The sequence below is a fragment of the Cetorhinus maximus genome, chromosome 11 (genome assembly GCF_964194155.1).
Source record: "Cetorhinus maximus chromosome 11, sCetMax3.hap1.1, whole genome shotgun sequence".
Classification (NCBI taxonomy): domain Eukaryota; kingdom Metazoa; phylum Chordata; class Chondrichthyes; order Lamniformes; family Cetorhinidae; genus Cetorhinus; species Cetorhinus maximus.
Genome location: NC_135889.1, coordinates 58,332,314 through 58,345,188, shown reverse-complemented (window position 1 = coordinate 58,345,188; position 12,875 = coordinate 58,332,314). Strand labels below are relative to the sequence as shown.

General features: G+C 38.1%; 2 protein-coding genes and 1 long non-coding RNA gene across 3 annotated transcripts; 2 read left to right on the top strand and 1 right to left on the bottom strand.

Annotated features, from left to right (window-relative positions):
- Positions 1-3,154: 3,154 nt before the first annotated feature.
- On the top strand, positions 3,155-5,547 carry hoxd9a (homeobox D9a). The gene is made up of 2 exons (XM_078552047.1): positions 3,155-3,725; positions 4,275-5,547. Exons 1-2 carry the CDS (start codon positions 3,170-3,172, stop codon positions 4,514-4,516), a joined length of 798 nt encoding a protein of 265 aa, XP_078408173.1. The 5' UTR covers positions 3,155-3,169; the 3' UTR covers positions 4,517-5,547.
- A 654-nt stretch (positions 5,548-6,201) lies between these two features.
- On the bottom strand, positions 6,202-11,491 carry LOC144686615 (uncharacterized). Its single transcript, XR_013577962.1, has 2 exons — positions 11,392-11,491; positions 6,202-7,661 (listed from the first exon to the last, which is right to left on the bottom strand). It is a non-coding gene; the product is annotated as an uncharacterized LOC144686615 (long non-coding RNA).
- Positions 10,744-12,069, top strand: LOC144686613 (homeobox protein Hox-D8). Its single transcript, XM_078552048.1, has 2 exons — positions 10,744-11,263; positions 11,487-12,069. The coding sequence occupies exons 1-2, from the start codon at positions 10,837-10,839 to the stop codon at positions 11,780-11,782; spliced, it is 723 nt and encodes a 240-aa protein (XP_078408174.1). The 5' UTR covers positions 10,744-10,836; the 3' UTR covers positions 11,783-12,069.
- The last annotated feature ends 806 nt before the right edge of the window (positions 12,070-12,875 follow it).

The following is a 12,875-nucleotide window of genomic DNA, read 5'->3' as shown; positions in this document are numbered from 1 at the left end:
ATGGTATTTATAACGTGGAATTCCTTAACCTAAGGTTAATAGAGGCAAAAAAACACACAACTTAAAGCGCTGTAAGCGTATAATGGACCGAAAAGGACAATCGGCTAATGGTTTAATTCGATACATTTTTTTTGATGGAGATGGTTCAATTCAATTAATAAACAGCTTCAAGAGTCAAGGTAACATTTATATTTACAGATCTACGTCTTTTCAGAATCTACCGTATTCCTAGTTTTTTCCTCCTAATTACATGGAGCAGCCTAAATTAGAACAGACAAAAAGACACGTATATAATAGCAACAAAGTGCTAGGCACTTAACTGTTGATCAAAATTACTAAAATTCTTCGACAACAGTTTAGCGTCCCAGACATTATAAAGTCGTTAAATTAAACAACGTGGCAGCAAATTTACAAGGCTTTACACAGATGGAAAGACGTGAAACATTTAAAATTACAGAGTGCACGGGGTCATTAAAAAAACACATATAAAAATGAAACTAAATTAAACGCAGCCACCAGCTCAATCAAGTCCAAGTTTGGAGTAAAGCACCGCAGGATTTGTGTTTTGCATTGTGCAGAAACAGTGATTGTTTAGCATAATATTTGTTTCGAATTACAGTCCTACGAATACTAAATGGAAATTATTTTCTCTTGTCTAAACCGCAGGCTAAACATTCTTCCCAATTCGTTTTAACAGCTGTCTTTGTATTTACAAATGAGAAAATTAATTAAATCAAGGTCAATTAATCGGGTTAAAGTTATTAACGGATGAAATTAGTTACTTATCCTTGATAACAATTGCAATTAGAAGAATGATTCGCCTAACAGAGTTTTGTAAAACCATGATCCATGCAAATGTTTAAAATATTCGAAAGCACTCTTTTGCTGTTTTTTGAATTAAGTCAGGGAGCTTACAAGGAAAGTAATCCTTTATCACTGATGTACTATTCACCCGGTAGTTAAATTTCAAGGCGTTTGCTGAGTTAATTTGTGGAGGGGTGGGGGGAGGGGTTGATATTTAATCTTAACCATTTTAACTCTGTAAAAAACAAAGTATTGCTTGAAGTGCTGTAAAATGGCAGCCAGCGAAAGACCTTTCCGGCGACCTTTCATTGCATGAACTGCAGTAAACTTTATAGATATGAATGTTGCAGCAATTTGAGTTTATTTACGCTTTATTTAAATAATCTTAAAAGGAAAATTATAATCCACTCTTTTGTTTACACATAGCAATCGCAGCGCCTAGCTGCAGCAGAGATTGCATTCCTCATTCTTAAAGTAATTAACAGTCAAGAAAGGAACAAGCCGTATTTTTCTTTTGCAAATGGCATAAAACAACAGCAATTAATGTTTCCCTATTCTTTCAATTTGACAAAAACTGGCAATTCGCGAAAACCATCCGATCAGTCACCTAAATCTGCATGGTTGCCTACTGCCTAAATTGGGCAAGATTATCATTTGCATCATGTTACATCGGGATAAACTGGATCTGGTTAAGTAGAAATTAAATTCAGCCCTGTAATTGTTGCACCTTGTTTAAATAAAATGGCTTGAGTGCACTAAGGCGAGGCAGTAATATACAACGGTTCACACTGCAACAAAGTTGTTGAACGGTTACTGATGTGCCTTATCCTTCGGCTTTGCTTATCTTTAGGTTTTGATCATTCGCCACAATACATTAAGCAGTTTTTCTTCTCGTTTATATTACAGAGATTACAAATGATAAAGTCTTTGCCCATAAACAAGTGAGAAAGAGGAGCCGATAAGAATACAGTATATTTAATAAGATGTGTATTCTGAAAGGTCCGTGAGGTGGACTCAATCAATGCTTGTAATCTGGCCATGGTGAATGCCAAGATTACTGCGCAGTTACTGACCACTCAAAAGGAGAAAAAAACAAAGTTCAATGCGAAAAAGAAAGAGGAATTAAACTAGAAATGCCTAGTTTTTTTTAAACTATGTAAAACTGAACTTATTTCCTTTAGGCTAGCGAGGTTTGCCTGATTGTGTCATGGTGGACGGTCACTGAATGTGTCATCTGAAGAAACGCGCAATTTCTCGGCAGCTGTTTAATGGCTATCATCTTTTAAAACTCGGAACCAACTCAAACTTCTCGATCTTTACTCTTAGACTCACTGCAATTCTATCGACTAGCGAGAGCACTGAAACACGGCACTGGAGCTGGTGGTGCGTTTATGTTCCAAACAGCGGGCACATTCTCCTCTTTTGTACACCATGGTACACTGAGCTGCTATTAACAGGCGATGAACGAGAAACATATTTATAGGCTGGAAAACTTGTACTTTTGTGGGAACGTTTTAGCGTCCAGTTTTGGTTAAGCATACTTTACTATGCCAAAAGAGGCCTGTTTTATTAAAGACACATTAATGTATAATCAAATGCACCTCATAAAAATTTTATTGATAGACATAAAAGCATTTATGGTGGCTTCTGAGTACAGACTATAAAGGGGCGAGGAACCCTTTACTTCAAATGCAGTGATATTTAAAACAAATTAAAATATTAGCCGAGGAAAATTCGAAGAATGGGAAATTACTCAGCACGTTCCTATAGTCCAGATTTGAAAAAAAGTAGCTCAAATCCTTCGTTTTACAACATGTCGTTCACTCCTTTTATGAGAGTAATCAGCCAATGGTCTGTAAAAGCTCTTTTCTAAGCAGGGAATATACAGTATAGAAACACCAACGTACCTCGAAGGTGTTTTCTTGCCGCTTTATTGCACTAAGCTAACAGATATTTGCTCTTGACATAGATCATGGACCACGCACTACTGATTATGAAATGAGTGACAGACATTAATTAGCTTACGGGGAAAATAGTCCCCTGCTTCTCCAGACGCTGTTTTAACTGCACTTGGAGATGTTGTTCCTTAGGCTCCAGCAGAACGTTTCCAACAATCCTGATCAAATGATTTTATTCTGTCCATTGATAATGCATTTTTTGTTATTTCTGTAAAAGCTGGTCTAGGCCCAGTTGCGGTAAGGCCGATGAGCGGATTGATTTACTCGCTGTATTGGTAAATACAGTCACGTGAGGGCCGCAACCAATAGCTGCAACTGCAGTCGGCAAAATACTATGATTGTTCTGAGTGAAGGTATCAGATACACTTTCCAGTGTAACCTTTTCTATGAAAGCCAGAGAGCCTAAAATGTCGACCAGTGGCACTATACACAATTATTATGTTGATTCGTTGATAGGACAGGAGACAGAGGACTTATACGCGGCTAGATATGCTCAAGGAGCACACAGCACAGCCTCAAGGCCATCAGGTGTAGCAGACAGTTCAGATTTCTCTTCCTGCAGTTTTACCCCCAAGTCAACAGCATTTTCAAATCCCTGGTCTCCCGTCCATCCTCAGTCCTCTGCCGCCGTTGCAGGAATCTATCATCCTTACATGCATCAATCGCATCTTGCAGCTGGAGACAGCAGATACGTGCGCTCATGGTTAGAACCACTTTCCAGTTCAGTCTCTTTCCCCGGATTCCATCCCAACGGCCGGCATTACGGGATCAAGCCAGAAACTTTGTCAACCAAGAGGACTGAGAGCTCTTCCTTTGAGCTGCAAACCCTCAGCCTGCCAGAATTCACTTGCGGCTCCTACCCAGAGTGTAGGGAGAAGCTTCCCAAAGAGCTTGGCTGCGCTAGCTCCGAGATTACGAGCAACAGTGAGCACAAGGAGGAGAAACAACAGCAACTTGACCCAAGTAAGTGCAAAAATTGCAGCTTGATTTACAACCCGAACCTGTAGACCCGAGTGTGCAAAGCTGATGGTTTTACAAACCTATAAAAATGTCTAGACGCCTACCCAAGTCTGAAAACCCACAGCCAGCAGTAAAGAGTTTATATTGTTTACAGGGAATTTTTACACACAAATTTGTGTCTGACAAGACTGTAAAACGTTGATGCATTCCTTCTCGTTGCATTTTGCAGGACTACTGGGAAAGTCGAAGGTAGAATACATTTTTCTAATTTAAACATTTTAAACTGCATTTTTTCCATTCTTTCTATCAAAGATTGTTTTCCCCTCGTTTCCCCCGTTTCAAAACAACCCCAAACAGACTAAAATCAATCGCTGTCTCAACTTCTAACATATGAAATCTCATTGAACTTGACAAGCGCCCAGTGGAAAAGGGGGATCTGTAGCTTTGATTAATATTATTGCGATTGTGGAAATTCTTGAGCATGTCCGAAATCCCGTGGAAAATATTCAGGAGGTGTTCAGATTTTAATTCCTGTTTTTCTATTCCTTCCAGATCACCCCGCAATAAATTGGATCCACGCTCGCTCTACCAGGAAGAAACGCTGCCCTTATACCAAGTACCAGACGCTTGAATTAGAAAAGGAGTTTTTATTTAATATGTATCTCACCAGAGACCGGCGTTATGAAGTTGCTAGAATTTTAAATCTTACCGAGCGACAGGTAAAGATTTGGTTTCAAAACAGAAGAATGAAAATGAAGAAGATGAACAAAGTGAAAAATAACGAAGAACCATGAGTGAACATCCATATCTTAACGATAGATCTGAAAATCCTACAAACAGACTGTGTAAAAAGTGTATTGTCTATCTAGTGGTGCCTATTCAAAGCACGGTCTATGTTTCCCAGTGTTGTACAGCTCCGGAGCAATCCTGTGTTTAAACAACTGACATTTGTGTAGAGACTCCCTGATTTGCTGCTATTTGGTTACATTAAACGGAATTTAAACTGATGTCAGCACATTGGTTGTAATACGATAAAACTTTGACACCATTATTAGAATATACTTGTTTTATACATAAATTAAACACGCATATTTCAACGTTTTCTTTAGTTGTGCAACCTGTAAGATGTTGTGTTTCCGCTGTACTGTTAGCGTATCATTTAGATATAAATATAGAGAAATGCGGACCCTTTGTCTCCCTATTCAGTTTTTCTGCCGGTTCCTCGGTGAACTGTAATAAAAGCGCCACTCACTGTACATTAGTCAGTTATTTACAAGTGCAATGACACCACCACTGTGCTGATAAAGGGTGTCAAACCAATGTACTATTTATTTAAAATATTTCAAGTTAAATTAGCAGAGCGTCGTGGTCACTATGGGAAGGGATATTTCTCGAATAACCTGAACGTATCATAAAGCTATAGGCACCTTGACGAAGGAACACAAGTGAATTAAAAGGTGTCCAAATTTTGTTACTTTTCCAACAGCTGTAGACATCTTTTTTGTGCGTTTGGGACAATCTGAAGCAAGCTTATTTTAGTGACAAGTGAATATGACCTGCTTTAATTCTGTGTTTATTGCGTCGATTTCAATACTGTTATAAAGATGCGGTCACTTGGATCATTACGTCAAATCCAGTGTAATTAATGTAATGAAAATGTGAGAACATATAATATCACAGTACTTTTTGACTTACTCCCAGATCCTCTGCAGCATTTAATAGCTGCCATAGATGTGATAATAAAAATCACGCTGCGCTGCAGAAGTCAAACGACTAAGCAGGAAGTTCCACTCACGTCCGCTGGTTTGTACCTCACGTTTCCTCGTTACGATAACAATAAAATTTATAAACAATTCAGATTTGCTGACTGCTCGAAAAGTCATTTATGATGCGATTAACTTTGTTTGGATGTGAAACATTAGCCATTTCAGGAAGGACTGCAAAGTAATACTATATAATCCATTAGAAGGGGATTATATTGCTTCCATTTCTGTTTGAAACATTCAGTTTTGTTAAATGAATGCTAATACTAGGATGATCCAAAAGGGATTTCGTTCAAATTAACTGATCAGCAATCTAATATTGACCCCCGATGGGGAAAGACCACCGGTTGCATAAATTATGAAAACAATTCTGAAATCTTGGATTTTCTGGGTTGTAATAATTAGCAATTATCCACGATACACAGGCTGACGCGTATACATATAATGTAGATCAAAGTATCTTTTGAAACAAAAACGTGTTTTAATCAATGCATTTTGATTATTTCCTTAGCATTTGAGTTGGTAGCTGCTCGAAGGAAATTACTTTCGGCCTTATTTATAAAAAAAATATGTTTTATAGTTTCTCCTTCGTTGCTTGGACAATGTTATGTATATTATTACTGCCGATATCCGACGCGTAACACGTTGGAATGATTCATAGTTACAAACACACTGGGTACATTAATTAAAGGTATAAAAATAAACAACAAAGTACACATTGTTGGCAAAACACTGGGTGCGGATTTATTATAACTGCATACAAAATTGGGCACTGAGCACAGGCAGATTTATTTTATTTCACGTCACTATCTCACTAAAGTTGCAAACTGAAAACAATCGCGTGCACTCGTAAGACTAGAACTTCATTCTTTTTGGAGAGTCCTCTGAAAATTTTAGTGCTCAGAAGGTGTTGAATTGCAACGCCATCTATTGCCACAATTCTACATACAGTGCTTTAGAACCGGAAGGAACGGGGTACAATAAACCCCACAACTGGCTAGACGCCTGACCTTAATGGCTTTATAGTTTTTTCATGTAATTACGGACTTCTTTGAAATCAGCCAATTCAGATGTTTTGTCTGTTGATGACAAACAAAAACGCAGACACTCGTTAAAGGAGCGAAGACAATTAATTCCGCTTTGTCACTTGAATCTGGACAATCTTATCTATTCCCAAACATACATGTACGAAGTACAATGGAGTACACTTCGCCATACGGCAGATATACACAAAATATTCATCCGCATGTCCAGTTAAGTAAGAATAACACGGAAATCTATAGGCTTACTTCATTAACTGAAAAGACATGCGTTAGGAGAAAAAAAACAGACCTCTAAAGAAATAATACTTACGTTCATTATATTTTATTATGCAAGATGCAAATGATTTATAGACGAATATGTGTCACAGGATTGTTAAATGACGAGTGGACACTAAATTGAACACAGCATCCGTTTTATGAATTTATTTAATTTTGTACCTTCAAATGAATGTTTCTCATCTCGCTTTCGTGCGCATACCAACGTTTTCATAAAGTTTTAAAAACATGGCAGCAGCAATTGGTGCATATTCAGAAAATCCTTTTCTCAATTTATAGGAAATATATTTAAATCTTTCGCTAATCTGCTATATTTTTCTGTTACTTTCTTTGTCTCTGTATACACGTGCAGTCATCCATACCTCTCTACTCTCCCCCCACCCTTCAGATTATTAGATCCGAAAATAATTTTGCTACTTTAGTAATTAACATTTATATATAATCAACTGATTTAACTTACATTGCTTTTAGAAAGTCGTTAGCGAAATAATATATAATTAGCCGACTGCCTTCTGTCAAATACCAAGTGTGTAAATTTTCAAAGTATCATCTAACTTTTTGAACCCCTGGGGCTTTGCTGCAGAGTGCTGAATGCCGAGTTAAAGTAGTGCGGGGTAAATCAGACAAACTGTCCTGACAATTCGGAATCATTCTTCATAAAACTTATTTTTTAGCCTTTATTGAGATCTAATGGAGCTCCTTTTATGTTTCGTTTCTTCACAACACAAGCATGTTAACTGATTCTTAAATGATTCCGCACAAAAGTGAACCAAAGACGCCCCAGTTCCACTTCAGCCGTAGTTCATTTCACTAGCCACTCGGCGGTGCTGTCGCTCCACTATACCAAATTGGAAAACCTGCAAATGACAACAGATACACGGTAAATCGGTTAAAAGGAACTTCATATTTTTTCATAGTGCGTTTAAATTCAGAAAACGCGAAAAACGGTAATATCTGTAACCTGTTTTTGGAGTAATTTCAAAATGCAAGTTTCATCTTACAATTGCAAACATTCAAAAAAGCGGTCCAAATTAAAGGCGTGCGACCATGTGCTCGCTTAAAGGTTAGAAGTTCCACAAAACCTCTTTGGAAATGTATCATTAAATGGTTACATAGTACAGACTTTCGATATTAAAAGATTTTTGAGAACAAAATGAAGGGTTATTCAAAACAATTTACACCAGTTGCAACTTAATTTCCACAAAACCCTCCATATTTGTGCCTGCATTCTCCTTTGTTCCAATGATGTTCCTTCAATGAAAGTGTAAAATATGATCTTGAGTAATGGTTGAAGTTGCACATTAAACTCATAGCCAGATAATTCGGTGTAGATTTCGAGTATAAGGATGTCAGATTTTTTTATTTCTCAATTTTAATTAAAGAATCACTACTCTGAAACGAAAACTGAAATTTTACAATGCAATGTAGCATTACCACGACAAATGAAACTCACTTACAGTTAATCTTAGCATTACTATGTAATTCTCGACTTTAGCAGGCGTAGACATGTGTTTATTTTATTGTGCATTTCAGTCTAAAAATCAATCATCAAAAAAGAGTCGGGCCTCCAATTTTTAAAGATCCCATTAGCGGCCAATTTTACAATCTTCCCCTTTAAATAATTCTTTCGGGGTATATGCTGTAATAATTTTCAATGATTTCTGAAACATTTTCAAGCGTTTGAGTACAGTTACAAATTTCAAACTATAAAATAAGTGACACATTGATTTGACTTCTCATGTGCTCGCTGCATTGCTATGTCTCGGAATAAATTGGCTACAAATTCGAGAGAGAAGAAAGTGAATAATGTCTAAAGTTAAAATTTAAATTATACCTACAGAGTGACGGTGGAGGTGCCATTTCAATATTTTAAAAAACCGTTCCCAAGATTTCGGCAAAAACACTTGTCGCCGTTTTTAAAGTAGACACTTGGCTGCTTTACATTAGGCACGTACCCCACACTCCATAATTACAATAAATATCATATACATTTGTTTGTTGCCGCTCATTGCAGGATTGTTCAATAACCCCGGTAAGTGTTAACTTATCCTTTCAGATCCTGGCGTCTCTTCCCTTCGATTCAAAGAGGTTCTGTAACCGTTTTAGATAACAATGCAAAAGGAAACGTAAAACACGACTAATAAGTATATTTAAATTAATAACGAGCTGTACATTTAATTTTTCCAGCCTCGAGGGTCAGATTTTTAAAAATAATAAATGGATTTGAATGCTTCGTATTAAAAGGGGACAGCAGAGCGAGAGATTCTCTTCATATCATTTATCCTTTCTTACAAACTTGGCTTAAATGAAGTAAGCATTCCGCTGAAATGGAGTTTTGCAGAAAAGTGAATTTACATATGTAAATATGTACATAGCAACATTGATACGCAGCCTATCAATCGCATTGCTGATTAATGAAATATTTTCATCATTGTGAAAAGCGCGGTTTGCCGAAAAATGTAGCTGTGAATTGCGATTAGTGTCTTGTTTCTATCATGGAGTTAAAACGGGGCAAACGGCTGCACACTCCATTAAAGAATGAGAACGCGTTTTAAAGTGTGATTCTTTACCCGGCTATTTTTGTTTTATGCAAATAAATGAGAATTGACTGAAGAGGAATATCCCTGCAGCACATTTTGGGCTCATTTTGAATGAACATATTCTGCATTCATTGAAGTATAAGAGTGGAAGCAGCCAGCGAGGACATTTCTGATTTTCTCTCCCTGCAGCATTCGGTAGAGTTGAGACACCCACCGAAGCGTGAGGGACAAAGTTCACTGGTGAATACAAGTTTAACAGATCAAGAGCTTTTTTTGTTTAAACTTTAAACACAGTCGCTTGAAGGGGGAAAAAAATTGGGATTCACTTTATTCATGAGCGATTCAGCTATCAGCAGCTAAAACTAACCAGCTCGAGGGCTGCACGCCTATCATCTCAGGCTTGCTGTTCCTCCCGATGTGGGGCTTCTTGATGAAATTTCAACCTCAAGCTACGAACTTTGTGTTTGCCTGGAGATGCAAGCTGCCTTTCTCGGCAATGACGTCTGCCAGGGCTGAAATGATGGAAATTGTATTCACAGGCATGATTTTCATTAGCTCGTAATTAACCTCGAAGTTTCAGTCAAGCGAGCCTATTTTTTTATCTGAGGCAAGGGTAACTATTTCTTCGCGCTCTTTGTAAATGGGGTTTTCTCGTATATACTACAACAATGTTGCTTGATGCAATTTTTTGGGGGGAGAAAGGTTCGATTTCTGTTGATCTGCTGCCTACTTAAACCCAGTGAGAATTATTATCGATTGATAACAGTTTATATGTAACTTACAGAAGTATCCATGCGTCAGCTATACTTAATTATGTAAATAGAAATATACATGTGTGTAAATATAAGCTGGGTAGACAGACAGATTGACAGACCCACACAGATCCAACAAGATTTACAGAAACAGCCAATAAAAATAATCCCTGATCTTAATTCAAACTTTAGCCTTTTAGCCTTCCGGCTTTTTCTCCTCACTATGTCTTGACCTTGAGACCAATCTCACCTTGTTGTGTTCTAAAATCTAATTGCTGTGCTGTAACCGGGCCAGCTTCATTTCTCTTCAGCTGAGTGGCGCACGTATTTCATGTTTTCTGTGATGCGGCCCGCCTAATTGTAACGAGAGTGTGCTGAATATATTAATCCGCATGTTATCCTTTTTTTTCCCCCGATCAGTGTGCCCTCTACATTTTTTTAAAAAAATATCATTTTCCAGCACAGAGGTGTTGCCCGCGAAAGCGGTGACTGTAAACGGCAGGCAACGACCTTCTCAGCTGGCTTAGAACTGATCTGCGCTTTCAAAGTGAAGCAGCCACAGCAGTGAGGCAGTTGTGTACCTACAGTATTAGCGAGTATGTTCCACCGGGCATCAGTGCATACTGGACCTGCATTGCCATCATGAGCACTCTGTAGACCGGGGGACCCAATAACATCACTCCAGCATTGTTTAACATTTACTTTGTTGATATTCGTTGGTCATTCTAGAGTCTGCACAGATGAGTTCATATTTTGTTAATCCATTCTACTCCAAGTACAAGCCAGGAGAAGCACTAAGTCCCACTTACTATGACTGCCGGTTTCCACAAGACGTGACCAGCAGACACGCTGTGGTCTATGGTCCCAGCAGCGGCGCAGGCTTCCAGCACCCAGCTCAAGTTCAAGATTTTTACCATCATGGGACATCTGCACTTCCTAATGCTGGCTTTCAACAGAATCCTTGTGGAATTACGTGTCATGGTGACCCCTCTAAATTTTACGGATACGATAACTTACAAAGACAGCAAATTTTTACGACACAGCAAGAGGCCGATCTGGTACAATATCCTGACTGTAAATCGTCTAGCAGTAATATTGGCGAAGAACCAGAGCACTTAAATCAGAACTCGTCTCCTACTCAAATGTTTCCCTGGATGAGACCTCAAGGTTTGGATATATTAGAATTAGCTTCCATCTCACGTTTTACTGCTGCTCAGTTATATCGCCAAGGTGTTTAACGCTGTCTATAATAGTCTGTCTACTTTTATAGGACCACTTTCTTTGCATGCCATTACCGTTCTTGCTGTTCTTGTTCCTAGGCTGTCGTTATTCGGTTGTATATGCATTTTATCCGATATTTATTGTCTCTTGTGATTCTCGTGTTCTTTAGCAGCACCCGGTAGACGCAGAGGAAGACAGACTTACAGCCGATTCCAAACTCTGGAGCTGGAAAAGGAATTCCTGTTCAATCCGTATCTAACTCGAAAGCGGAGGATCGAGGTTTCACATGCTCTGGGACTGACTGAGAGACAGGTGAAGATTTGGTTTCAAAATAGGAGAATGAAATGGAAAAAAGAGAACAACAAAGACAAATTTCCAACCTCTCGGAACGACGACGAGGAGGAAGAGGTCAAGAAAGAACAGGAAGAGCCTGAGCAGGAGACAACAGAAAAAGAGACCAAGTAACTTTACCCCCTTTGGCCTCAAAGCAAAACGTCATTCAGTTTGTGCTAATTCCACTGTTAAACGTGTTGAGCAGAATGAATCCTCCAGCACGTTGATGGCTAGTTTTATGTAAACCAGTCCACCTGTTTTTGAAGTTCTTTCGAGCCTTAATTCGACATTATTTCTAATGAAATCCCGTGTGCATAATTTTAACCTTTTCAATCAACCTTGACTGATCACCCCTGTACAGAGTTTTGCAGCTCCCTTTAAAAGTGGAAGGTGGCAAAATCTCAGAAGAAATAGCCATTTTGAATAAAGATTTTATTGCTTTTTAATAAGACGAAAATATGAAATGATATGGTGATTGATTTAGTTTGCTGATTTTATTTAGCATTATGTGATTATACCCAACAACATGAACTGCCTAATAGAATGGATAATTTGGAATGTATTGCGAACACACTTAATTAATGATAGAAAAAAAAACGTGCACTTACGATGTGTCTTAATTACTGTGCGTGTGAAATAATTGGTGGTGTATTGCGGCTGGAAATTCTCAACCATTACCTATCTCCGATGAGCATATTATAAAACACAAGCAAAAAAAAACCAATGACAAGGTATTCCGCAGCAATAGTCACTTTTTATGATGGTCGAATGTGATTAAATTAATAAATGTTGATTAAATTTAATTGTGTGCTTGTTTCATTTAACTACTATTATCCCAAAAGAAAATACAAGTAGTAAAAGAAAATCATTCTGCTCGTATTGTGGGAGTCACCTGAGATGGCTAGATCACTGCCCTCGCCAGCTTTCTGCGGCTGTTTCGAGATTTTTTCTTTATGGTTAAATCAGATGTACTTTATTTGTGTTTGTGTGTTTCTGTGGCCACAGGGTGTATGCCTGCCATACAGCACCGCCGCCCTGTTACATGGATGCAAAAGCCTGAAGATGGCGTAATTCTTTATATGTAGTTATAAAAGTTAATGATATAGCTGATGATTAGAATATTAGTTTATCTATGCCTCAAGTTAAAAGTCTTTCGAATGACCATTGGCTAATCAGATCACATGCCTGGCTCATGTGTGGCTAAACCGACGCTGTAAAAGTTAGT

Bases quoted from the DNA above. Each gene is read 5' to 3' on its own strand.
- hoxd9a (XM_078552047.1), top strand. From the start codon at position 3,170: ATGTCGACCAGTGGCACTATACACAATTATTATGTTGATTCGTTGATA. The intron at 3,726-4,274 runs GTAAGTGCAAAA...TATTCCTTCCAG, and splicing joins ACAACAGCAACTTGACCCAA to ATCACCCCGCAATAAATTGG.
- LOC144686613 (XM_078552048.1), top strand. From the start codon at position 10,837: ATGAGTTCATATTTTGTTAATCCATTCTACTCCAAGTACAAGCCAGGA. The intron at 11,264-11,486 runs GTTTGGATATAT...CGTGTTCTTTAG, and splicing joins TCCCTGGATGAGACCTCAAG to CAGCACCCGGTAGACGCAGA.